At 38.3% G+C, this 26,517-nt stretch overlaps 1 protein-coding gene across 8 annotated transcripts in view; it reads left to right on the top strand.

Moving 5' to 3' along the window:
• The window catches only part of camk2d2 (calcium/calmodulin-dependent protein kinase (CaM kinase) II delta 2), a 41,799-nt gene extending 15,282 nt beyond the window's left edge, over positions 1-26,517 (top strand). The window contains exons 3-21 of one of the 8 annotated variants that reach the window (XM_031747010.2): positions 3,879-3,938; positions 7,039-7,093; positions 7,848-7,913; positions 8,452-8,524; positions 10,151-10,253; positions 10,837-10,920; positions 11,154-11,248; positions 11,610-11,732; positions 11,920-12,003; positions 12,266-12,308; positions 14,955-14,995; positions 16,789-16,848; positions 18,357-18,401; positions 18,679-18,727; positions 19,631-19,651; positions 20,034-20,109; positions 20,224-20,318; positions 21,936-22,161; positions 24,457-26,517. In XM_031747010.2, the coding sequence (XP_031602870.1) occupies positions 3,879-3,938; positions 7,039-7,093; positions 7,848-7,913; positions 8,452-8,524; positions 10,151-10,253; positions 10,837-10,920; positions 11,154-11,248; positions 11,610-11,732; positions 11,920-12,003; positions 12,266-12,308; positions 14,955-14,995; positions 16,789-16,848; positions 18,357-18,401; positions 18,679-18,727; positions 19,631-19,651; positions 20,034-20,109; positions 20,224-20,318; positions 21,936-22,161; positions 24,457-24,460 (1,403 nt within the window). In that variant the 3' untranslated portion in view covers positions 24,461-26,517. The remainder of the gene's footprint in view (positions 1-3,878; positions 3,939-7,038; positions 7,094-7,847; positions 7,914-8,451; positions 8,525-10,150; positions 10,254-10,836; positions 10,921-11,153; positions 11,249-11,609; positions 11,733-11,919; positions 12,004-12,265; positions 12,309-14,954; positions 14,996-16,788; positions 16,849-18,356; positions 18,402-18,678; positions 18,728-19,630; positions 19,652-20,033; positions 20,110-20,223; positions 20,319-21,935; positions 22,162-24,456) is intronic. The other 7 variants (XM_031747011.2, XM_031747012.2, XM_031747015.2 and 4 more) reach the window with 7 other exon arrangements.

The following is a 26,517-nucleotide window of genomic DNA, read 5'->3' on the forward strand; positions in this document are numbered from 1 at the left end:
AGAGGAGCACTTATACTTGGACACTTTGAGACAGTCAGCCCAGATCAAGCCAAGAAAAGGTCCAGACAGGGTTGAATGAAAACAGCTGACCGGACCTTCACATTTGTTGGCACAGTCGCTTCAGTTTTAACCACATAAGCAAAATTACTCTCACTAGTGTCTGTGACAGTAGGAGTCAAGCTTGTGCAAGCAGACTTGAGTATTGTGAGGCTTTTCAGCCAGTCATAACTGATTGTTTGAGACATTTTGAGAGTCAGCTTTTGGATATGCTTGCAGCTACAGTCTGTTAAGTGAATGGGTAAAATGTGATTTATTCATGCATTAAAAAATAAAAACACGCTGTTATGCCGATGCAAGCAGTTACACCTGTGCTTGTGCACTTTTGTGCTCCAATCCTGTTAACTTGTATTAAGCGTGCAAAAATGAGAAACAAGCTCTCAAAGGAAAACCAAGTAGTCTTGTGGACTGTCTCATTCGCCAGTTACTGTCTGCAGTCCCTCAACACTGCAGAAGTGATGTTTGACATTAAGGTTTGATTTTCTCCTGAAGTCAACAGCATGCTAACAGAACTTTTAAGCTCTTTTGCACAGAGGTGTTTTTTGTTGCATTTGCTGCTGAGGGCTCCAATAAAAAGCCTCAGTTTTAATAATATAGAAAAATATATTATCTAAATAAAAGCATCCTTTGCAGACAAATGTTCACTACTCATCAATCCTTAGACTATCTGCACTTTTTCTGTTGTACATAAGCATCTTGGGACTCAACTGTTGCATTACAGAATGTGTAAAGCTCAATTTCTGACTTTCCCTCCGCATCTACAAGACCCGACGTGTTTAAGTTAGAACTACGTATGCTTATTTCCTAACTGTATTTCTGCAGAGTTTTAAAGTTGTGCGTGAACTCTCAATATCTGCTATTTGCATTCAAGGCTGGTTCCACTGCAGAGGAGAGGAGAGGCCTGACGCTCTGATTGGTGCGCGAGTTGCTAGACAACAGATGTCCAGCCGGCTAGGAGGTGGACTACCTGTGGAGGAGGGAGAGAGAGGAGAGAGACAGAAAGAAAAGTGGAGGTGGAAAATGATGACAAAGGGAGCAAGGATGTCATAATACAGAGTACAGTCGGTGAATACTGCAAAAACAAACAAAAAAAATACAACCACCCTGGCACAGCCAAACTGGACCATTATGGAAGAATGATTCAAATCATATTCAGAGTTTGATTTTCTTTTCATCATGGGAAAGAAACTGGAAACTGGAGTCTTTTGTGTTGAGGTCTGAAAATGTACAGCAGTCTTTCCTAAACCATGTCCTCAATATTGCGACGAAGTATAGTATAATTAGCTCAGATTTCGTTAATGCTTAGTGTACAAAGAATAACACTAGATTGTGTCTTAATTGTAATATAATGATCAAATAATGCCATGCATTGTGCATACTATTATTTTACCAAAGTTCCTGCAAACATACTTAAAAGTATGGGTTTTTTTTTTTATCTTACTGGAATTTAACAATATTGATAAAGTGAAGTACAATGAAAAGTAGTCAGTTAAATTCCTTAAGAACAGATGTATTATAAAAAATGTGAGATATTTGAATCAGATATTTGTGAGAAACGATTCTCTCAAAATTGGCAAAAATATTCTGTGTTATACTGACACAAAAGGATGTGCCATTCAGCAACATATTAAGGCTAAGACAGAGATAGAGAGATTAGTGACCTTGCTCAGAGAATCCGGCTAATCATGCAGTAATGGCTATGGTGCCCTTGTTTCTGGTGCTGTTTGAGGGCTTCTGTGCTGTTGTGCTTTCCTCTACAGCTGGCAGTATGCTTCAGCAAAATTGAAATTGGCGTGTTCTCACGGGCATTATGGCAGACTTGCAGCCACACAGAAGAGCTGCAATAAATTCTGCATGCAGGAGGGCATGTGAGTCCTTTCAGAAGTTTTTACACAGTTTCATCACCGCCTCTGGAGCCAATATGACTGTTGAAAGGAAAGAAACAGCATTTCTTAAGTTAATGAAGTTAATTGTGGCTATTCTTGGTAGTTATGCTTGGGCTGATGGATGAGAAAGCTTTCTTGCCACAGTAATCAGATCAATTCATTGCAGACCTTTTTTGCATTTTTATTATTTTATCTCTTCTTCTTTTGCCTTTAAATATTATTTTTTTGTCTGCTCATGCTCTATAAGATGAATTTTATTCTGGATTAATCTTTGTCACTAGGGCTGACAAACATCTTTCTCACCTTTCTTTGTAGATGGGTACTTTTTCTGTCATAATATGTTTTTTATACTGGCATTTTGCTGCATATTTGAGTGCACGCCAAGGTCAGTTTCATTTGAAACGCACTAGCTTTGTCATTGTGCTTGCCTATTGTTTCCTATAGGTGCGTTATACTGACACAAAACAAACAGATACCTGGACCTAAAATGAGAACAAGCAGCCTGGTGTTCTTTGCTGGTCTTGCTTCTGTGCTGCACTGAGCCCACAGTTTCCATAGCATCAAGAAGAGCAGAAGAAGGAGGCAGATGAGAGTAAAAAATAGGCGTCCTATTTTATTTTGGAAAAATGCAGAACCTGCTGCTCTCTCTCTCTCTCTCTCTGAGTCCTGAGGCAAAGTTGAAATGGGTCGCCTCAGCACCGGATTGTCTTACTCATTGTAATGACTCACTTATTCTGAATCAGAGTCACTGGACTTTGGGTTTCTTCTGACAGAGAGATTTGAGTGTCACTTCATGTTTGCTAAGTCAGATAAAATCAGTCTGAGCCTCATAGAGGAGAGATATGTGATGCTGTCTGGGTTGCCATATTTCCTGTCTGGGATTTTTGTTGCAGTTTCTAATACCTGCTGCCCGTTCTATTTTTTGCTTCCCGAAAACCATCTTTTTCCCCCTCATAAAATTTGGTGAATTTCATGTAGGGAAGCATGTACATGTTCTCCCAGCAGGAGTTAAGGGTCCACTTTTAAAACAAGCTCACCAAAAGCTGATGTTGTATTTAGGTGGAACATTATAGCCACTGCAGTAGAGCATATACTTCTTTAAGGTTAAGGAATATGAGTGAAATCTTTTTACGGTATGCATAATATTACTGCATATGGAAAAAAAAATGTCACAGTTTATTGTCACCTAAAGCACTTCATCGCAGTGATGAAGAAATCTACAAATATCATAAAGTTTCTGTTTAAGTCTCACTATTGGTGTAATACAGAATTACATAGCTGTTCTTGTATTACTGATTATATGTTATATGAAAATACCCTTTATCCGAAAAAAGGGGTAGAAAATAAATAATTTTAACATATTCAATCCAGATTAATTGTTTCACACAAATTGTAATTAAAAGCATGAAGAAAAAACTGTATGAGATTTTCTTTTAAACATTCAAAAGGATTACTGCATAAATGTTGCGTCTGCAAAACTGCAGCACAGTGTATATTTTGGGAATACAGATTTCAGATTTCCCTCAGGGCACCAAAGGGGACCTAAAAGTACATTGCAGGAGCTTATGCTGAGCCCGACGCGAGAGGTCAATATGAATCCTCTGTGGCCATTCACTGTGTTTGTTGTTCACTGCCGCCTGCCTGTTTGTGGCACATTACCGAGCACATATCAGGTCACATTATTTTTGTCAAGCATTTCAGTTCTGATAAGGAAAAGAGCCAGCTGAGGCCACGCCAGCGCACACACAGACAGACACAACACAAAAACACACTGACGCTGACAACCAAATACTGCAATGTGTCCTCCACTGAGTCAAAACTAAGTTGCAGCCAACTTCACGTTCTATTATTTATAAAGCCAATCACAGGAGGGAATCATGAGGAGCATTAAAATAACCCATCTCTGTGTTTGTGTCTCCTCTATTTTTCTTTTAGATCATCAGAAGCTGGAGAGAGAGGCGAGGATTTGTCGTTTACTGAAGCACCCCAACATCGGTGAGCTGTGTCCTAAATATTGGAATACACACACACACACACACACACACACACACACACACACACACACACACACACACACACACACACACACACACACACACATGCACACCCTTGTGCAAATTAAAACAGGTCTTTTCAGGTCTCTACTGATTTCTGCTAGGGATATTCATGTTCTAGACACAGTTACAAGAGAGAAAGGAGGAGAGACCACAAAACCAAGTGTGTGTGTGTGTGTGTGTGTGTGTGTGTGTGTTCTAGTACGGTATGTAATGATTATGCTGCACCTGTGTGCTCTTGCAGCTGAGTCATCAAAAAGATGCACTAGCTGTACACCCGCTCTCTAAACCTTTACACCCCCCTCATTAAACCTCTGATAGAAGCAGTCTCTCCTCCTTTGTTTTCACATTTATAGACACATGCTCTTTCTTCCCTTCACTGCTGTTGTTTCATATCTCTCTAATATTTTTTTCTAGCTTACCTAGATATATTTGCTTTTTGAAAGTTTGAGAGCAAAAATGGCTTTAATTTTTTGATCCTGTGGCTTTGAAATCAAGGCAATAATATATGTTTCTTTAGGATCAGAAGTCAAATTCTTCTAATTTCCTAATTTGAAACACGGTGTAGTAATGCTTTATTTTCTAACAGTAACAGTTTTGCAAAGGCTAAAAGTGAAAGCAAGCAAATTATTTGTTTCCTCATACGTAAATGCAGATGTTAAAACAGTGATGATGTGCTATGACAGCAGCCAATTTTGCTAATGAGATTTACTGTATTTTGTATTTAGTGTATTCAATTCAATTCAGTTCAATTTTATTTATACAGCGCCAAATCAAAACAAGAGTCACCTCAAGGCGCTTCATATGGTAAGGTAGACCCTACAATAATGCATACAGAGAAAAACCCAACAATCATATGACTCCCTATGAGTAAGCACTTTGGCGACAGTAGGAAGGAAAAACTCCCTTTTAACAGGAAGAAACCTCCGGCAGAACCAGGCTCAGGGAGGGGCGGCCATCTGCTGCGACCGGTTGGGGTGAGAGAAGGAAGACAGGATAAAAGACATGCTGTGGAAGAGAGACAGAGATTAGTAACAAGTATGATTCAGTGCAGAGAGGTTTAGTGAGGTCATAGTGAGAAAGGTGACTGAAGAAGAAATACTCAATGCATCATGGGAAACTCCAAGCAGCCTACACCTATTGCAGCATAACAAAGAGAGGATTCAGGGTCACCTGACCCAGCCCTAACTATATGCTTTAGCAAAAAGGAAAGTTTTAAGCCTAATCTTAAAAGTAGAGATAGTGTCTGTCTCCCGAATCCAAACTGGAATCTGGTTCCAAAGAAGAGGGGCCTGAAAACCGAAGGCTCTGCCTCCCATTCTACTTTTAAATACTCTGGGAACAACAAGTAAGCCTGCAGTGTGAGAGCGAGCTGCTCTAATGGGGTGATATGGTACTACAGTATAAGGCCATTAAGATAAGATGGGGACTGATTATTCAAAGCCTTGTATGTGAGGAGCAGAATGTTTAATTCAATTCTGGATTTAACAAGGAGCTCTCTCTATTTGAAGGTCTGTGATACATAGCCGATTATTAGAGATAGGCTGATCATATTTAAGATTGGAGCATCAATTAATGGCAGGGCTTCTTTGAGCAGTCTTGTAGGAATGGGATCTAAAAGACAGGTTGATGGTTTGGAGGAAGTTATTAGTGAAGTTAACTCAGAAAGATCAATTGGAGAAAAAAACTCTAAATGAATATCCCAAAATGTTGATTCTGTTCATCTGGATGTGGCGTTTTCAATGGGAGAAACGTTTCGTCCAAGTGACTTCTTCAGTCTCAGCTGACTGCAGGTTTCCCCAACCTTATAAGCAGTACCCTGCAATGTACCTTGCTCAATGATGATTTTCTAAATTTGTGACACGCCATTTCCTCTCCAGCTTACGAGTTATCAGCTTACACGTACATGTTTGGGAATTATACCAGGGAGTCAAGTTAGCCATATGTTAAAGCCATATGTTAAAACAAGATGTAGAGTGTGATTAAAGTGGTGGGTGGGTTCTTTTACATTTTGAGAGAAGCCAGTTGAGTCTTATAACAGATTAAATGCCATGTTGAGGCTGTCATTTTTAGCGTCTACATGGATGTTTAAAACACCCACAATAATTATTTTATCTGAGCTGAGCACTAAATCAGATTTCTGTCTGAGAGATCAGACAGAAACTCTGTAAGGCCCAGGTGGACGATAGATGATAACAAATAAGACTGTTTTTTGTGTTTTCCAGCTAGGGTGGACAAGGCTAAGCATCAAGCTTTCAAAGCTTTCAAATGAATGAAAAGTCTGTCTTGGTCTTTGGTTGATTAATAGGCTGGTGTGGAAAATTGCTGCCACACCACCTCCTCGGCCTGTGCTTCGAGGATTCTGATAGTTAATATGATTCGGGGGTGTTGATTCATTTAACCTAAGATAATCATCCTGCTGCAACCAGGTTTCTGTAAGGCAAAATCGATTTGTTGATCAATTATTAACTCATGTACTAACAGAGACTTGGAAGAGAGAGACCTTTCCAAGTTTCCCAGTTGTCTATAAAGCCCACATTGTTTTTTGGAAACCACTCAGACAGCCAGCAATTTAAGGAGAACATGCGGCTAAACATGTCACTCCTGGTCCTTTTGGGGGAGGGGACCTACAGGGAAACTACAGAGTCTGACATTGTTTTGGCAAAGTTACACACCGATTCAGTATTAAATTTAGTGACATTCGATTGACGTAACTGGGTGTCGTTACTGCTGTGACGTGAATTGTAATTTTACTGAATTCATGTTTAGTATTGTAAAGGCTTTCTTAGAGATATAGCTATTTCCAAAATAATTTAGGTTTTATTATGGGAAAGAGATATTTCATCAAACCATCACTGTTGACAGCTGTACTATGAAAACTTAGAAATCATCTATTTTTAATAACATGTTGTGAGACATTTTAGGTGTTATATTGTAACTTTGTTTACATCGCTGCACACTGCTGGTCTGTTTCTGTTGGCTGGTTTTTCTTTGCTTTCTCACACTTTTCTCTCCCTTTTTTTATTTGCGCTCCCCCACAGTAAGACTCCATGACAGCATATCAGAAGAGGGTTTCCACTATCTGGTGTTTGATCTGTGAGTAACACACACATACTCATTCACACATTTTGTCAATTGTCTTCATCAAACCAATTTTTACATACTACATCTTATCAAGGGTAACACTGTGTATAGAAGAAGCTCAGTTTTTACTCTGAAAGCCATGACTGCTGGAGGGGGAAAAAAATTCAGGGTTAAAGACATTCAAACAAGATGTCTGTAAATACCCAATAACATTAGAGTCCACTATGTTAAAGAATTATTATGGCACCCTATTTCTAGAATGCTAATAGTCATGTAGTTACTGTAATTTGGTGAGTTACTTGCGAACATCATTTTTCTAATTTTCCTTTGGACCGTCCCACATTCCAGTACAGCATTGTTCAGCTGATTGTTAATGCAAAGGTGTAAAAGATGATTCAAGTAACTTTGAACAAAGCACAGTTGTTGATCTTAGAATTTCAGAAACACACCCTTTTAAAAAACTTAAGATAATCTCAAACTGGTTTCTTGAACTTGACAATGAAGGGCATCCAGTGTCACCAGGTCCAGTAAAACACCACTGGGATGTGGTGGGACGGGATATTCACATGATGATCGTACAGCTGACAGGATTAAGGCAGCACTGATGGCAAAGGGGGTACAGAGTCGATACTAGCGAGGTATAATAGTTGGAGTGGCTAGTGATTTTCGTAACTGAGTCCATATAAAGAATGATGAGTCTGTTTCAGTTTTCATGAGAGCCAGAATCATGAATACACTAAATAATGTTCTCATTCTCTCTTCCCAGGGTGACAGGAGGAGAGTTGTTTGAAGATATAGTAGCCCGGGAGTACTACAGTGAGGCTGATGCCAGGTAACACACACACACGAACACATACACACACACACACACACACACACACACACACTGCTGAGCAAAGCAGCCATTATGCATCTCTGTCTGTTACTCGAGAGAACGTCTGTGTGTGCCTATACGCGTGTTTGTGTGGCTCAAATATGGTTGTCTCAGAGGTGTGATATAGTTGCCTTGTCTTGGGCATCTCAGAGTTATTTATAAAGATGATTAATGACATATACCCTGCAATATTAATCATATACAACCTACCTAACGCTGCCAGCTTTATGCTGAAAAGCTGTATCCCGAGGGAGAAAGAAAGGGATCTGTGTGTATATCTATGTCTTTATGTTATGCAAGTCTTTAACTTTAACTTTATGCAAAAATAAGTTCCCATCATGAGGCTTAATATCACAGAGTGTTATGAATTAGGTTATTCTTCTCTTCTCAGTTATTTTCCCTAGTATCCTCTTTTAAAATATATTTTTTCTTGATTTTTTCCCCTCTCTCTCTTTTTAATTTGATCCATCACATTCCTCCACTTTCCCACCCTCAGCCACTGCATACAGCAGATCCTGGAGAGTGTCCATCACTGCCACGTTAATGGAATCGTTCACAGGGACCTGAAGGTTTGTATGACCACAGCCATTACTGCAACCTTGTTGACCAAACAGACAAAAAAAGTCCCGACTTGGTAGCAACAGAGAGAAAATTCCATTTTGGCCTTTACATTTTTATTTTATTTTTTTTTGCTTCTTTTGTGATTTGTTTTATGAAATAGGGAATTTTCATTAAATTCTCCATTATAAACCTTCTTAATTATTAAATTGTTCATTTTTTCTTGTGAAGCCAATAAGAGTAATTAGAGGCAATAATTAAGCTGACACGACCTTGACCTCAACTCTGAAAGATGTTGCCAATCTGGTCTGCAAATATTTGATTCGAGCCTATCGGACTTCGACACTTCTTCTTGTCTGCTTGTTTTTTTCTATGTTGTTAAGTTAGTCAGTATGCTTGGCTAGTACCCCTCCCTGCTAGTTTAGAGAATGAGGAGCATCTTCTAATACATCTAATATGTTGAAGACAGATTGAAAGTATATTGAAGTTATCATGGCAGTAATTTTGTGAGATGTATGACTGTGTAATGTAATGCAGTGCTGGTTAAAAATAGAAGCAATCACAAGCCAGACGCTCGGGAATGATCACCATTTGCATAATTATGTAAAAATTATGTTGAGATGTGAAAGTTTTTTTAAGGTCATGACTATTCCAGTGGTAGCCTGTATTCTCATAACTTCCCATTAGCAATTTGATGTGAAGCAAAGAGGCGGGAGAATGCTAAAAAAGCTGTTTTCAATGTGACTAAATGGATTGTGAGCTTGTGACTGCAAAAACACCCCAGAAAGACTAACCAAGTTTGAGATTTCCAATCTGTGTCTATATTAGGATTTTCTTTTCATGAAGCGATTTCAGGGTTTTACATGCTTCAAAATTAGGGCGATTTATTCATCGTTATGTTAATCGTTATGTAGCTGTGTCTAGTTGTCAGTTACTGTCTATGTCCTGTTGAGTCATACGTCTGCCATAAAGTGACTGTTCACAGGTTGTCTGTGTTTTGAGTCTCTAAATGTTAGGAAATGCATTATTCATTAGAGCACACTGTCTAACTGGCCTTAGGTTAGCAAAGACCTTTCTGCACCTGCGCCTTTGTTAGTGTGTATGTGTTTGAATGTGTGTGCACATGTGCATGCTGTTGGCTTTCATAAATTTATGATGGTGCTAAATTGTCTTAGTGTGCAGTGTGTGTCATTATACATATGTGGCTGAGAGTCACTTGTTTTTACACCCACGTCTCCTGTTCCACCACAGCTTCCCCCTGTATCCTTCTCCCTGCAGTGTGCACTTTGTTCCTGCTCATGGATTCTAATAGTAGAGTGCGTTTTTTATTTTACACATACCCTCTACTCCCTTTGAATCCATGAGGCTGGGGGAGCAAGTCCACAGCTCCAGTGTGAAACATGTCCGTGGTCACGTAGAGATCTGGTCCCGTGCACATTTTTGTTCTCTGTCATTCATGTGGCAGAAAGGGAGTTGCCTCAGACACTGATTTAAGAGCAGCTTAGTGTCACTGACCTCTAATGGCTTTGATTGGGATTTGCTATGGCTAATCTGATCTTAGATCTGTGTCTGTGGGCAGCTTGTTCCCAGAGCGTGTGACCTCTCACCTCTAACCTGTTTGACTCCGCCCCCCCCAGCCTGAGAACCTTCTATTGGCCAGTAAGCTGAAGGGGGCGGCGGTCAAGTTGGCTGACTTTGGGCTGGCTATCGAGGTACAGGGGGACCAGCAGGCATGGTTTGGTGAGTATTCATCCATCCATTTTCCAACTTGAAATAGCTGATCGGTCAGGCAAGCAATCAGTACTGATAAATAATATTAAGTCAGCCATAAAGATGTTTGACAAAGTTAGGGAAGTTTTGGGGCAATACTAATAAAGGGGGATTTAGTGTTATTCTGTTGAGAATCTCTTTAATCTGGACAAGTACGGGCACATACACCAATCAGTTTAAATGTCCCGTAGAAACCTTTTGTAGGCTTCTTTTTTTCATGAACTGTACAGCATCCTGGCCAAAGCACAAGGTGATGATATATTTCATGTGGCATAATGAAGTTATTCAGTTTTCCAAAGAACACTGTCAACAAAATGTTTGGCAGGAATAAAGAGTTTCACAGGTCCACAGAGGGTTCATCCCAGCCAAAGCCTTGGCTCCTTGTCAATAAAAAATAGTTACAACAGATGTCTCTTAGCAGAGTCTCTTACTCAAAATAATAAAAAGTGAAATGTCAAAAATCAGTATAAGACAACACCCAATTTTCTCACAGTCTGAACTGCCTGCACCAACCTGCCTTTCCAAATATCCTCCTTTCATATTACTTCTCCAGGTTTTGCAGGCACCCCAGGCTACTTATCTCCAGAAGTTCTGAGGAAGGACCCATACGGGAAACCAGTGGACATGTGGGCCTGTGGTAAATAACGTTCAGATTGTCTCACTGCAGCTGTTTGGATCTAACACTGGGTCCAAAGACATCAAGATTGTTTGTTTTGTTTTTTTTACAAGGACTGAAACTTTAAGTTGTTTTGAGTGTTTTGTGGAGTGCTAAATGAAGAAACCTCGTGTTGTTTTTTCTTAATAAACAAACAGTATCTGAGTATAAAGTTCTAAAATGCATGGGTTTGTGCACATGTCACTTTGTTCTAGGTGTTATTTTGTACATCCTGCTGGTTGGCTACCCTCCCTTCTGGGATGAGGACCAACATCGCCTCTATCAACAAATCAAGGCTGGGGCCTATGATGTAAGCATGCATACATCATCCAAAACTGAAAAAACAAAATGATGAATAAAGTCAGACAAAACAAAAAGTGACATTTTGTTTTAGTTAATTTGCACACAGCATCATTTCGTCATCTGGCCATCTGCTCAGTTTTCCTGTAGCATCACTGGGAGCACAGGACACAGCCACTGTGATTTTTGAACTGGGATAGGCCTTTAAAGATTTTTCTCTCCACTAATATAACATCTGAAACCTGAAATTGGATAATAATTCTGATGTTATCTCCTCTCTTTCTGGCTCGCTACAAAAACAGAATCCTCAGAGCTCTGTAGTTTTGTATATATGCTGTATATATGACACACTTTTTTTTTTTTTTTTACAGTTCCCATCACCGGAGTGGGACACTGTAACTCCCGAGGCCAAAGACCTAATTAACAAGATGCTAACCATCAACCCCAGTAAACGCATCACTGCTGCAGAGGCCCTAAAACACCCCTGGATCTGCGTATGTGGCAAACACACTCACAGATGTTGGAATATTTGCACAAGCACACACACAGATGCACACAGAAATAAAAAAAAGCATGAACACACACAAAACGTGACAGTTGCACTGCCCACACAATCACAGCCATACATTCTTCTCACCCATTGTTTCCATTTCTTCAAATCCTCTCATTTTCTCCCTGCAGCAACGGTCCACTGTCGCTTCCATGATGCACAGGCAGGAGACTGTGGAATGCCTGAAGAAATTCAATGCCAGGAGGAAACTCAAGGTGAGACTTCTGGCAGTCCTTCATGTTTCTGTTTATATAGAACAATCCATCCAGCCATTTGTTTCCTCTCCTTTTCTGTTTCCTTGCTCAAGACTTCTCACTGTAACTTAAAATGACTGCTTGTTCTCTAAAGCCTTCGACTTGTCCTTTTGCTATGCTGCTCTTTCTTGCTACAACCTTTTAATCAATCTTTGTTTCTTTCTCTTCCTTCCTTTCGCCCATCATCATTTTCTTCTTCTTTCCTTCTTTTCTGTCACTGCAGGGAGCAATATTGACCACTTTGCTAGTCACAAGAAACTTCTCAGGTATGTCTTTCTCAGCATGGTGTCCAAGACCTGGTTTCCCCAATCATATTATGTTAAAAATTACAATCATTTGTTCTAAAAAACATAAACAAAGAAGAAGGAAAAAACAAAACTGGAAACTAAAAAGATGTCACAGCTGTTAAAGAGATCTTTAAAAAAAACATGCAATTTATGAACTTATCCATCAGTGTAATACCTGCAGTAGAGCATGCGGACATGAGTACTGGCATGGAAGCTAAATTAAAACTATTATGGATGAGATCAGAAAAAAATGAGTCACTGATGTCATATAAAGCTATATTACTGCTTTTTTTTTTTTAAAGCTAGCAAAGTTTGATTAAAAACAGTAATGAGCAGAACTCTGCCTCAGCTTCAAAACTTTAACCTCCTAAGACCTGAACTCTTTCATAGCATGCATTTTTAATTTCTCTTTGCTATTTGGGGCTTTATAGTGTTTGATGGAACGCTATAAAGTCACAGTTGAGTAATGATGTACAAAACTCTTTATGTGGTGTCTGAAGACAGAAGAATTTTTTCTGAGTACAAAAACAAAATGAGAAACAACAATTGTGCCCCTTTGAGCAATATGGCTCATTTGACAGAGCAAAATTTAGTAGTGTGGTCTAGACAACCCAAAATGTGATGCCCTCATATGTGGACACCAGGTCCTAGGAGGTTAAGGGTGAGTCAATCTGAGGCATTAAAACACCAAATTCACACAGTAATATATATTACCCAATGAAGACAGTGGTAGATCAGCGAATCAAGATGTAGATACATAGAGCAAAAATGGCTGTAAATGGGTGTAAATTTAGTGCAAACTAGGGTGTTGATATTGATTTTGTTTGTCCTTTTTTATAGTGGCAAAAATATGTTTTGCCACCAACCTTGTCTTCAGCAGGACATTGGTGGCGGTATCTGAAGTACTAGGGGAATGAATTGTGAATGTTGTAGGTTATACACTGACTATGGATAACAATTTCAAGCCCACTTAAACTTATCTGAACTATTAAACCTTGATTACTGATAATAGTTTAGATAAGCACTCTCTGAAAAGTGAATCTTCTGCTGCTTACATCATAGAACAAGGTAAAATATGGAGAATCTATCATTTAAAATGAAATAAAATTGAGTTTTAGAAGACTTGAAAGAAAGAAACTGCCAGATCTTGGCATAAAAATGCCATTGGTAAACACGAGTCATTTATATTTTTCAAGCTGTTTTTCCTACCATTCTCTCTCTATTTTGGACTCTGCCATACTTTTTTTATATACATTTCTTTTGACCTATCTCATATTCTTCATGCTCTTGTTAGACTACTTTTGCTTTTCCTTCTACAGTGAAATGCATTTGTTCATTTGTGTCTCTTTTTATTTATCAGTTTCTTCCTTTTTCAATTTTCTTTCCTTTTTTGTTTGAATTGTGGTAACCATTTGAGGTAAGGATTTTTGGAATGACAGTGAAATGTGTGGGGTTGAGCTCAACCAATAAGCATTGACATTTAGGTCTTATTTTTCATTTAGAATCATGTTTCCAAAAATGTTGGGACACTGTGTAAAATGCAAATAACATTCTTATATATAAATATAATTGACAGTATGTACAGATGTATAAAATGTTAAAGGTGAAAAATGTTGTGTTTTAGAGAAACGTATCCAAATCACATTGTTTTCAGAAAAGTTCTTGCTTATGTCAGAAAGACAGCATCTATTACAACACATTCCACTTGCTTAGCTGGGCTGCCTGCACTCCTGACGTGTTATCCACTGAAAACCTTTGGCACATAATCAAATAAGAATTCAACACGACAAGCAACAAATAGGAAAACATGTCACCTTCAAAGCTACATAACTTCTCACTCCTCCTCAGTTTTCAAATGTGTACATTTGAGGCATCTCTCCCGACTGGAATCAAATTCCAAATAAGCACAAGTTTGCAATAAATAAAAAGCAATAAAAAAATTGTCAAATTGCCTTTGTACTATTTTCAGTTACATGTATAGTCTCAGTGATTTGCAGATAATTTAATTCTGGTTATATTTTCTTTTTATACTGTGCCCCTACATTTTTGGAAATGGTGTGGAGTAGCCAATCGTGTATGCATGAAAATATGACATTTGGCATTTTAAAGTGAACTACAGAATCTCATCCTTGCATAAGTGCTAATTTGCAATCTCAGAGAAATTTAGAGAAGGATACAGCATGGATTTTTGTAATGCAATTTAGTGTTAAGTTTCTATGTAACATCATAAAATAAAGTTAAGGAACAGCAGTGGGAGCATATATGTAGGTGCAAACATATAAGTGCATGGGTATGTGGGCAAATGTCGACTTAGGATGTTGTGTGAGCCTGTTGGAGATAGTTAGATTAACCTTCTCATCACCTGCTATATATACACCCAATTAACCACCCACCCTTCAGCCCTGACATGTGAGTAAGTATGTAGTAGGATAACAGCCTTGCAGAAATTATGTTATATGGAGCTTCAGTTGCATTGCATTATGGATCTTGCAGTTGGATCTTGCACCTGGAGTTTGGAGATGAGCACAATTGACTGATATGCTTGCTGCATGTTCGTGTAGCCTCTGGCACAGGACTCTTTTGAACCCTCATACTGAAATGTTGTCTGTGTCTTTCATTCTACAGCAGCCAAGACTTTGCTCAACAAGAAGCCAGATGGCGTTAAGGTGAGCTGCTTTGCACAATGAAGAAATTGCATTGTTTCTTGCATTATTCTAGTTGGAATGTTTAGTGTCTGAGAAGCTATATTGATTATCATCACTACTGTTATTATGCATTTTGCACTTAACAACATCATCATTCAGGGACAGTCACTCAAAGATGTGGGAAATGGGTATCATTTTCTTAGCTTTCTCAGTTTTCTTAGCTTGTTCGTAGCTTATGTTTCGGGTCTCATCATCCTCTTTTTAAATTATTGATCTCTTTAGTTTTTGTATTTATTGAATTTACCAGATCTCATGTTTTCCATAGTCATTTATAGTGTCTTTAGAGTCCCTAATGTAGTTTCTTTATGTGTTTGAGAGTTAATCCTAAATTCAAAACCTGATACAGAGGTGCATGTTTCGACATGTGCATATGTGTGAAAGTTTTGTTACAGTTTGAGGTGACTGACTAATATTGCGAGCCTCTGTTCCCTTCAAATGAATGTTGATTTTCATAGCTGACCTCTAAATACCACCGGTGTGTGGACAGCCCACCATCGGACTAGTTTCTGGGATATGGAAAATAACCTTGCTGGTGGGAAAGGAACCCAAGCTCGTCCAGGATGTGGAGCGCTACTGATTAGATGTAGTTGGGCTGCTTGCACAGCAAGGGCTCTGAAAGTGAAACATCAGTGGTGTTTTGTTATTGGTCTTCTGTGCCAGGCATAGACTGGTGATATCAAACACGATGCTCTAGCACACGCGTTTTATCAGTGTGCTTGGTATCAGAGCACATTAGGCCAAAGGTCAATAACAGGCTCTCTTGTTGTATCATCTGATCTAAGGACGTATGTCTTGGACACAAAAAGCACAAAAAGGAGCGCAGCTGATCACCACCTAGGGGTGAGCCAGATCAGATGGTGAGGAAGGTTGTCAAACAGACCTCGAAAACCCAAACGACTAGTGAGGGTGAACTGGGAACATCTGGCTGAAAGCCCCTGTGTGTAAGGTCTTTAAATCTGGAAGGATTCCTCTTGCTTCCCAGAGAGTCTGGAGACATAGAGTCCGAATGAGCCTTGTTAAAGATTGGAGGTGGAGTGTAAGACAGCGGTGGTGGTTTCCATTTTCAAAATGAGGGACCAGAAATTGTTCTCCAGTTATTGGGGTATCACACTGCCTAGTCTCCTGGAGAAAGTCTATAACAGGGTGCTGAAAAGGAGGCTCCAGCTGATTGCTGATTCCATTCTTCACCTTTGCCGTACTTTTAAGAAGGATCATCGGAGTTTGGCCATCTTGCGTACATGGGACATTTTGGAATGTACATGTACATTTTGGAAACGTTGAAAAGGTTTACAACCAGGCCATCTGGTCTTTGTGTGAACAAAGTAAGAGCTGTCCCTGCATTCTTCACATAAAGTCAAGCATGTTCTCAGCTTTTGTTGGACTCTAAGGTTGCCCCCTGGCTCCAGTCCTGTTTTTGATTTTCATGAATAGGATTTCAAGGTATAGGCAGGTGTTTGCTCTGGGAATCTCTAAATCTGTTTGCTCTGTTGGCTTCGTCAGAGTGTGACCTTTTGGATGCATTAGAGTTTATTTTTCTTCCAGCTGCCACTGATGTTTCACATGTCATTATGTTAAATTCTTTTTTTATCATCTCCATAATTTAGTTTTGCATGGTAACATATAATAGGAACTGAAATTAGATCTTTCAAACAGAAGAGTTGGGATTATCACTTTGGTCTGTAGCCGGTGTGAGAGACTGTGTGTGTCTGAGAAGTGTGGATGTGTCATGTCCCCTCTACACTGCCCCCCTGCAGGTCAACAACAAAGCCAACACAGTGACCAGTCCTAAAGACACTGGCCCTGCCCCTGCACTGGTATACACACACAGTCTCATCTACACTCACAGCTTCTTTCACAAAACATCTATATGTACCTGCCTCACATCCCACTGTGGAGAGGTTCAGGTTCACCCTTTCCACATTGTAAGATCATATTCTTTTTGATCTCAACCTTTGATAACAAGATTTCAACTGTTAAAAAAGGCATGTAAGGATATTGTAGTAACATGGGGTGAAATACATGTCTAGCACCAATAATAGACTATCCCTGAATGAAATAGTGCATATAGACCTTTGTAACTGTGCAGCATGTCCCAGCTCCAGATTTTTTCATAAAGCTATCTATGAAAGATATTTATAATTCAGATTGATGTATTTATTAATTCATTCATCTGAATTGGCCGTGCATGCATGGGGTATATAACGCTTGGCCAGTTTGGATTTGCTGAATTTATGCACCGTTAATGTTGGGTTAAAGCAAGTTAAGTCTTTATATACACACACATACACATGCACACACATACACACACACACACACACACACACACACACGCATACAAATGCACACATACACACACACACACACACACACACATGTTTGGATTAGGCTCTAATGAACCTGGACCTGAATCTGTGGTTAGGGTAACCTCTACCTCAACCCCCCCACTTCTTGTGTTCTTGTATTTCTTAAGAAACTCTTCCTCTTTTCTTGCTCTTTTCATTTGTACCATGCATGAATTCCTTTCATGTCATTGTACTGTACATCTGTTAGATTTGCAATTAAAAGTAAAATTGCTGACAGTAATCCACATGTGCATTTTGTAGGATTTGTTACTGGCATAGTTGGTCTGTGCATGACTGTAAAGATTGTGAGGATAGCTGTTCCTTGGGCATTACTCATTGGCTTGGGCATGGTGTCTGCTGAATAACTGTCTACGTCAGGCCACATGACTGCCACTATGCATGATGTCAAAGACTTTCTGTCCTCCCATTTGCTGTCAAGTTGATTACGCATGAGCACATGCACATGACATCTGTCTTTCCTCTCTTTCTCACTCCATCATCACACACACACGCCCACCCCCCAATACACAAACACACATACACACTCGCACAAGGCTGCCGATGTTATAATCTTATGTAATCTGGGCGAGTGATTAGAAAGACTGAGCTGGTCACCAGGATCAATTCTACAAAAACCCAGACATCTGATTACCAAGTGAGGCTAGGGCTGCTGAGAGAAAATCAGATGCAAAAAAGACCACACTATGCAGAAAGAGAGGAAAGAATGAGAAATAAAATAAACAAGAAACTGACACACACATTTGAATTTGGTTTCAGATACATTGTGATGAATAGATTTACAGATAGACAAAGTTAAAGATTATAATGAGTAACTGATGTAAGTGGTCGACCATCTTCTTGACTGTCAGTTTTTGAAAATACACAAATACATTTTCTTCAGAGGTATCTGTCCAGTCACAACTTTTCTTGCATTTTTGAAGTATTTGCTCCCACAAGTGCCTATTATATGTTTTTCTTAGGAACCACAGACAACTGTGATACACAACCCTGTGGATGGAAACAAGGTATAACATAAACAAACTTCACTTTCACTGATGGCTACATTTAATATTAAGTCTGTTTGCTCCTGTACTATAGACTTTCTCAGTAAGAGCTAACAGGAATGTTTTCCAATTTACCAACAAGAATAAAGCAAATTTGCTCATAAATCAGAGATTGTGAGACCATTTAGACTTTAAAACTCTCTATTTAAGACTTAATTGTATTACAAATGCATGTTGCATGATATCATTAAAGAAGCATGCATTATGTGTCCATAATCTTTTTGTCATTCTTTGTCAGGAGTCAATTGAGAGTGCCAACACCACCATTGAGGATGAAGATGTGAAAGGTAGTAAAAACTGTATGGTTTACAGACTTGCAGATCTCTGCTACACTGGTAATGTTAGTCTATCCTCATGATTTCCAGTCAGACTGGTCGCTCCCATCTGTGTTTTTCTACATCCTGCTTTGTTACGCAGTTAACAGCAGGTTAACTACTCCTGCTCCCATTTGGCTTTTAACTCTTGCAAAATGCAGATTGTTCTGTTCTTTTGCTGTCTTCGCCTCCAACTGCATCCATGTACTCTTAGGTTAATACAAAAATGGGAACACATGCTGCTTTTGTGCCCACCATTTTATGTTTTTATTATTATTAAATGTTTCCACTCTGCATTTTTTTACTCTTCTTTCATGTGTTTTTGTTGAGAAAATCTTTTTTTTCGCTATCTCTCCCACCATACATGGTTATCTTTGTTACGTCTTCCGCCCTTTATACACACTGGACACCCAATCATTCAATCATCCACGCATCCCATCTCAGCCCTTCGTCTGGGCAGCTTAGTGAGTGGTATCTTGAGTTCTAAGAGCCGTTCCTCACAGATGTCTGACTCAAGACAGACTCCCACCTCCTCAATTCAGAGTAAGTCCTCCACAATGGGGAAGATGCCCTGTTTTGCTTACCCAGTCATCCCTGTGAGGTAGTGTTCCTTATATGTAAAGTGTCTCAAATGCCATGCTCCTGATGTTCAGATCACATCCTTTTCTTAGACCACTGAGTGTTTGCAGTAGTCTGTGATTTAAGAAAATTACTCCTCAGTGACTATCCCTTCTTCAGTAAAATGAAACCTCTGTTTATGACCCTATTTGCTCCTTTCGTCTGAAGGTGAAGGACTTCTTACACAGTTTTTAAAAAAATTATTATTTAACATGTTTGTTGTTTCAAAAATTGAGTATTTTTTTCAATATCCCCCAGCCTGCACCAATAACAATAAAGGTAACTGTCAATATTACTAAGTTAAAAATGCTTTTACAGCAAATACTTGCATCTGACATTGGTTTGTCTTGATTCATTTGAGCTTTGTTGGGTGAAATATACTGTCATCCTGCATTTTTCCTGCCTGATATCACTATTAGTCATGGGAGGCTTTCTTCCAGCTTTTTTTTTTTTTTGACTCAGACATGAATGATCAAAAATGTTGTGAAATCCTTTCTTGAGCGCCTTCCATTTCTAATAACATTAAAATCCTGCAAATCCGTAGAGTAGAACTCATCTGAAGCTGATTTTTAGCTGCACTCTGAGCATTTGCCTGAAATAAAGTAAAAACACATTTATTACGCCAGTTTAGCTGATGATTTTCTGTGATCTTGTGTTTTAGCTCGAAAACAAGAAATCATCAAAGTTACTGAGCAGTTAATTGAATCTATCAACAATGGAGACTTTGAGGCCTACGCGTAAGTTTCCTTCCGTTCACGTTTTCCCAACAACATAACTAACTAATATATGATTTGATAGAATTATTTGCTTGTCTTCTTTGCTGATGCTACATTATGTTTCTGGTGGAACAGGAAAATTTGTGATCCTGGTTTGACTTCCTTTGAGCCCGAGGCCCTGGGCAACCTTGTTGAAGGACATGACTTTCATCGCTTTTATTTTGAGAATGGTAGGTTCAAGACGATTAATTCTGACTTTAGAAAAAAAGCTGCTTCAGCAGTATCATTTCAAGAATTGGCTCAAATTTCTGCATTTCACAAGAAAATCGATAAACTAATAATAACCCAAGCAACATTTGACAGATTAAAATGAAAGAAAGAGAATTAGAAAGAGAATTTGCAGATAACTTTTGCTTATGCAACAGATATTTCCAATTGAAATCTACTAGCTTTTAGTCTAAGAGTTAGAAACAGTTGGCTGCCTTCAAATCAGCATTGGACACCAGGAATAATTAAGGAGGATGTTTAAATAACAGTACTTGAGTCTTTTAACACAGAGATTTAGTATAAACATGTTTGCTTACATTGGTATGACGAGATGTATGAACGACAATCTGGAGAACTGTTGATTTTCAGCAGGGAAGTACTTGCATTTTTACATGAAATATTCTGATGAAGACATACAGTTGAAGTGACCAAACACAATCAATATACTGTACTCCACTGGATGAACAAAAAAGCCATTTTTATTACAAAGAAATGACATTTCAACCCGCAGAAGAGTAAATATTATCATAAACTGATCAGAAAAAAGTCTGTAGCGCATCAACACTGTTCTTCTTCCACAAACTTTCATGGGAATGTATACTGGTGTGTTTTGCAACAAATGGGATCAGCTGGTTTGTACTTGCCTTCTGTAGTTTGTTTTAATACAAAGTCAAACATTAAGACTGCTAACTTTTTGAATCTGCATGCTCCATCTGCCTGTTACTTTGCAGCTGGAACAACTGAATTTCTCCAATAAGGGATAATAAATTTTAAATAACTGCTCTGAGCTGACAATAGAAATCCATCTTTAGGGAGCTGATAAAACAGAAACAAGGCAAATAAATCAGACCTCGAAGAAAACAAATGCATGACATACTAATCTTCTTTTCAACATTCACACTATCAGGTACATCTGTGCATGTCAACACCAGTTCATAGATTCATAGATAGTTGACATAAGCTTGTCAAAATGATAAATGTTTGCACAGAGCCATGGAAACTTTTATTTGGAGGACATGATGCACAAAAAAGGATAATATGATTAAGATACCTAAAATAACAAAGTCCAGTTCACAACCAAGGAGTTATTCAGATTGTTGTTGAAACACAATATTATAGGAACATTACTGGAGTTGGACTGGATTGTTTGTCCTATATCAATATTTAGTTCAGTTTATAGTTCATATTTGCTGCTAAACTACAAGGGCATTGACTAACCTTGGAGCAAAAAAAAAAATCACTCATGAATAATGACTGCTATATATGGCAGAATGTCCTCAGTCTGGGTAAAAATAGTTCAGATAAACCAGATATGCCCCAGAAACCTCAATCACTTGGCAACCCCGTGCTTGTCCACTATCCAGCATCAACATATGGAGACTTCACTTGCTCTGATTTCATATCAGTTAATACTCCAAGGAAGAATCAGCATTTTGTTTTTGATGCGACTGTATCTGCTGTATGATATTAACATAAAAAGGAGTAACTTTTACCCAACTATGTGTGGAAAGTGGGGAAATACTACCCATGACATTCACACATTATCTGGCATTTTCTCTCTTTCTCTCTTTCATTTGCAGCATTGTCCAAAGGGAATAAGCCAGTTCACACCATCCTATTGAACCCACATGTGCACCTTATTGGGGAAAATGCAGCATGTATTGCCTATATTCGGCTGACCCAATACATGGATAGCAGTGGCATGCCTCGCACCATGCAGTCTGAGGAGACCCGAGTGTGGCACCGCCGTGATGGAAAGTGGCAGAACATTCACTTTCATCGCTCTGGCTCGCCTAGCATCCCCCAGTAAGAGAACTGCAAAGCAGAAAATGTGTTTTAGGAAAATTGATGTACCACCTGGTTAATGTAATGCAGCTGTGGGCTCCGGGGTACGATCAACGGTGTTCTCACTGTTGGGTATTGATGCTAATCAATACAGGGCACACTTTCTGTGCTTAACCAGCCGCAAAGCTTATTTCAGTCAGTAATTATAATGATCTGTTTAAACATTTAAACATCTGTTTGACTTTGAATTTATTTTTCAATTATTGAACATTATTCAGATGAAGTTGCGGGAATGATAATACAGAATGTAGCCAAACAACAATTGTGGAATTATGCTTAGAAAAAAAATTCTGTTTATCTCTACCTACATTCTTCTACTCTTTAAAAATTAAGATATGAGGTTTCATATGTATACTACCATTGTGTGGAGTTCAAGTTCTACATATTCAACTTCAATTCATGCTTTGATCAAGCTGTAGTACATTGGTATAAAGCAAGCTTTATACCAATGTACTACAGTAGTGGATGAGACAAAGAAACAGAAAAGGGGCAGTCAGAAAACCTGGAAGACTGCTTCATATATGCACTATTGCATATATAGTATTACAACAGAAACGGTGAGAATGAAATTATTAAGTAGATTATGAAAACTAAGCTGTCGTAGTATTTTAAGCAGGAAGCATTCTTTATATTTCTAGATGTTAAATGCTTAGATTTAAGGAAACATTTTTGCTTTTGCTTGTCGAGAAAAAGGGAGGTAACCAGGATGAGCTGTTGGATGAAGTGTGGGTTCTTTTGTGATTCAGCGACATCCTTTTATTGTTAGAGTAAAAATAATTATGTCAAGCTTGGCGTTGCCGCTCTTGAATTTCCCCAAAGTTTCCTTACTCCTACTTAGATAAAAATAAGTACCAGCTATCACTTCACTATTGAGAAAACAGGGAATTCCTGTATTACAGTATGATGTAATATTAATTTAACCAAAAGGGAACTCACATTTTTTACTTAACCTCAACCCCGTCCACATCCTGGGCTTCCCACTCTATCACTCTATCAAAGCTTGAAAGTCAACATTTGGTGTGACCACCTTTATTCTCCAACACAGTCTGCACTCTCTTAGCTAGCTTTCTTCTAATATCTTTAAGTGGTTTCAGGAATAGTTCTTCGGGCTTCTTGAAGGACATTCAAAGCTCTTCTTTGGCATTTTTGGCAGATTCAACTAAAGAAATTAAACAAATGTGTTTTTCCACAAGGCTCCCCGTAACAAAGTGCCTAAAGATACAATGTAAAGTTAGTTCTTTGTTAATTTCTCTGTTATGTGCAGACAAACACTGGTTGATTCTGTCAGCAAGGTACCTTTTTATGGATGAACAATTCATAGTCTACTTTTCGTGGCCTAAACAAACAAACACAAATCAAAATAAACTACAACAAAACAACAACAAATCTGGGCTGAAAACTGTACAAATAAAAAAAAACTGAAAGAACTTCAGAAAGCCTGGAGAATTATTGCCAAAGACCAACTTGGAAAGAAAGAAAATCTGGCTCCATGGAAGCAAAATATAATAAATGTTTGAATGGTATTGTAGCTAGATTATGTAAACCAGTGCTACCAGCACAGGTAGCTAAAACGTTTCTGAATGATTTTTGATGATTTTTTTCTTTCTTTCTATCTGGGAAGATTAGAATAGTTTATAAATCCATAACTCCAGTTTCAGTTTACCCGTGTTTTGAATTAATTGCATGCTCAAAAAAAATGTTTTGTCTCACTACCATTTCTTCTTGTTGCATGTTGAAGCTCTACTTGGAACCTTGTTAAGATCCAACCATGCAAAATATGATTTTTTGTTGGCCATTTTTCAAGTGTTCTTAAACTTTTGATCGGGACTGTATAATGCACTGAAACTGTAGTCGTATAACATAAAATATCACCTTAAGCATTCCTTGCAGACTTTCTTTAAAAGTGAAAGAACTCCTGCTGATTTGTTTTGAAATGAGATCCTGGGAAATATTCACTTGGCATGGCGTTATCATAATATCGTGTATAAACTGTTTGCTTTGCAAAGACTAAGTATAAATGTTGGCATTATATTTGAACACACCTGTGCAAGTGTCTTGTTGGCATTTCTGGGATATTACCAATAAACAGTACCTCAGAGCTGTTTGCATGCCAGTACCATGCCAGTGCTTTTCACTTTCACTGATGTGTGCTTTTCATTACATGCCATTACATGCCTTAAAATGTTTTCTCAAAAGATCCTTTTTATGCTCTGTCTGGTCAGCAGAGATTCACACGGTTGTTCTCTGTCTTTTCAGTTAATGGAACATCAACATGTGGTCACATAAAAAAAAGAAAAAGAAAAAAGAACCCCCATCAGCAAATCTAGTGGAGCAACTAGCCAGTTCATGACTGCTCTTTGACCCCTCTATAAGGATATGACATCGCACAGGAAACAAGTATTACTACATTTTACTGTTATGGCATTTTATTAATGGACGTCATTCGAAACCACCACCGGGTGGCTGCACACCGTATTTGGACATTATGAAACAAGCAGATTGAGAAAAAATGTTTTTTGTTTGTTTTTTAAGATGTTTTGGTATGCATTTTAAATATAAAATAGAGATGTTTAAAGATCTACAACTGTAACCTCTCCCAAAAAAATAGTTATGTATTTTTACGTGTATTTATGTGTGTGCAATTCAAAAACATTTGGAAGATCAGAATGTTAAAAATTGAGCTTGCTTTAGTTCTGGTGATGTATATACATTGTGATTGTTGGTTTAAAAAAACAAAACACAACAAAAACAATTATTGAAATTGCTATTCTTGCTATCAGAGGACATAAGAGTTTACGTAAAATCCAGTTTATGAGCTACATTTATGTTTGCTATGAGCTAAGTCATACTGTTTAAATTGTCAGATTTCAATCTATAGTACTAATTTAAATGTAAAGAAAAGCAGAGCAGCTTACACTTGCGTTGAGATATGTTTGCCTTTATATAAGTGAAATAAGAAATAAGAGAATGTAGCATATATGTAATATATGAAAATCCAAGACTATTGTGTAGTGCATGGTGGGGGGAGGGGGGTGTTATCGTGCGTAAGATCATATGAAACTATTATATCTTCTGTTTGATTTGTCACTGACTTGTTTGTTTGTATTTGTTAATGTTGTGCATCAGTCCTGTCCAAATGTTTCTAATGTCCTCCAGCATCATGGAACTGTTGTAAAAACAATAACGTTGTTATTGTTACCATCCAAATATCAGAATCTCATATCTAAGAGGAGGAAAATAAACTCCTGGTTGCCGAAGCACCACTTACATTTTGTACAAAAAATAAGACGAAAACAAGCTCATTTTTCATAATGTTTGTACTTGTATTGTATAACTGTATGTAGGGTTTCTTTTGTCATTTTATTCTTGTCATACCAGTGTGTTATTTTGCCAATTGCATAGAGGTGGTGCAGATGATGAAGATGGCACAAAAGCACTAGAAGGTTTGCCTTCTGTCAGGTCAAGTGATACAAACTGGTGGTTGGACTAATAGGTCTGGAAGCACTGTAATGAAAAAGTTGCACCGAGGCAAGAGGATGGTATCAGAAAATTGAAGGAGAGAAAGTGCAATGGACTGTAATAAATGTTGGGATGTCTTCCTTGGCGATCAGTGCTTCTGCTAGCCAGTGGTCTTACCACTGCAGGACAATGGCAGTGTCTTTGTCATCCCTCCTGTTTGCTCTTTTCGACTGATTTGTCTCTTCTTTTTTAAAAGGGGAAAATATCATAAACATTTCTTTCGACAAAACGTATGATGTCAATGCAATGCACCACTCCTTATCTGGTGTGTAACTGTTGCCAGCATGGCAATGGATGGCTTAACATGTTTAAGAAATAAATAAATCAGCTAAAATGTGTGATAATTGATGTGTTTTAATTTTATTTTGTGTTACTTTGGTATTGATTTTTCATGCGTTTGTGTCCTGTGGTTTGGTCACTGTGTGATTAGATGGTTGTGTTTCAGAAATGCTAAGCCCAGACCAGGCTATATTTTTGTGCCTCATTATTTGGATATTTAAAGACTTATATTACATTTTCATGTTTAAACATACTCTGAAATACAATATGTACAACCTGGGCTCTGGGGAGGCCAATCCATGACTGATAGTGTGCCTACGTATCTGTTTTCTACGCAGGCATGCTTTTACTGCATTAGCAGTGTGTTTGGGATGATTTTCCTGCTGAAAATGATGCTGTTATTAATCAGATGCTTTCCAGATGGTATTGCATGGTGGACCAAAATCTTATTGTTCACAATTCCATCAATTTTGACAAGATCACCAACACCACTGACTAAAATACAGCCCCAAACCCTGA

This window comes from Oreochromis aureus, linkage group 6 (genome assembly GCF_013358895.1).
Source record: "Oreochromis aureus strain Israel breed Guangdong linkage group 6, ZZ_aureus, whole genome shotgun sequence".
Lineage (NCBI taxonomy): Eukaryota > Metazoa > Chordata > Actinopteri > Cichliformes > Cichlidae > Oreochromis > Oreochromis aureus.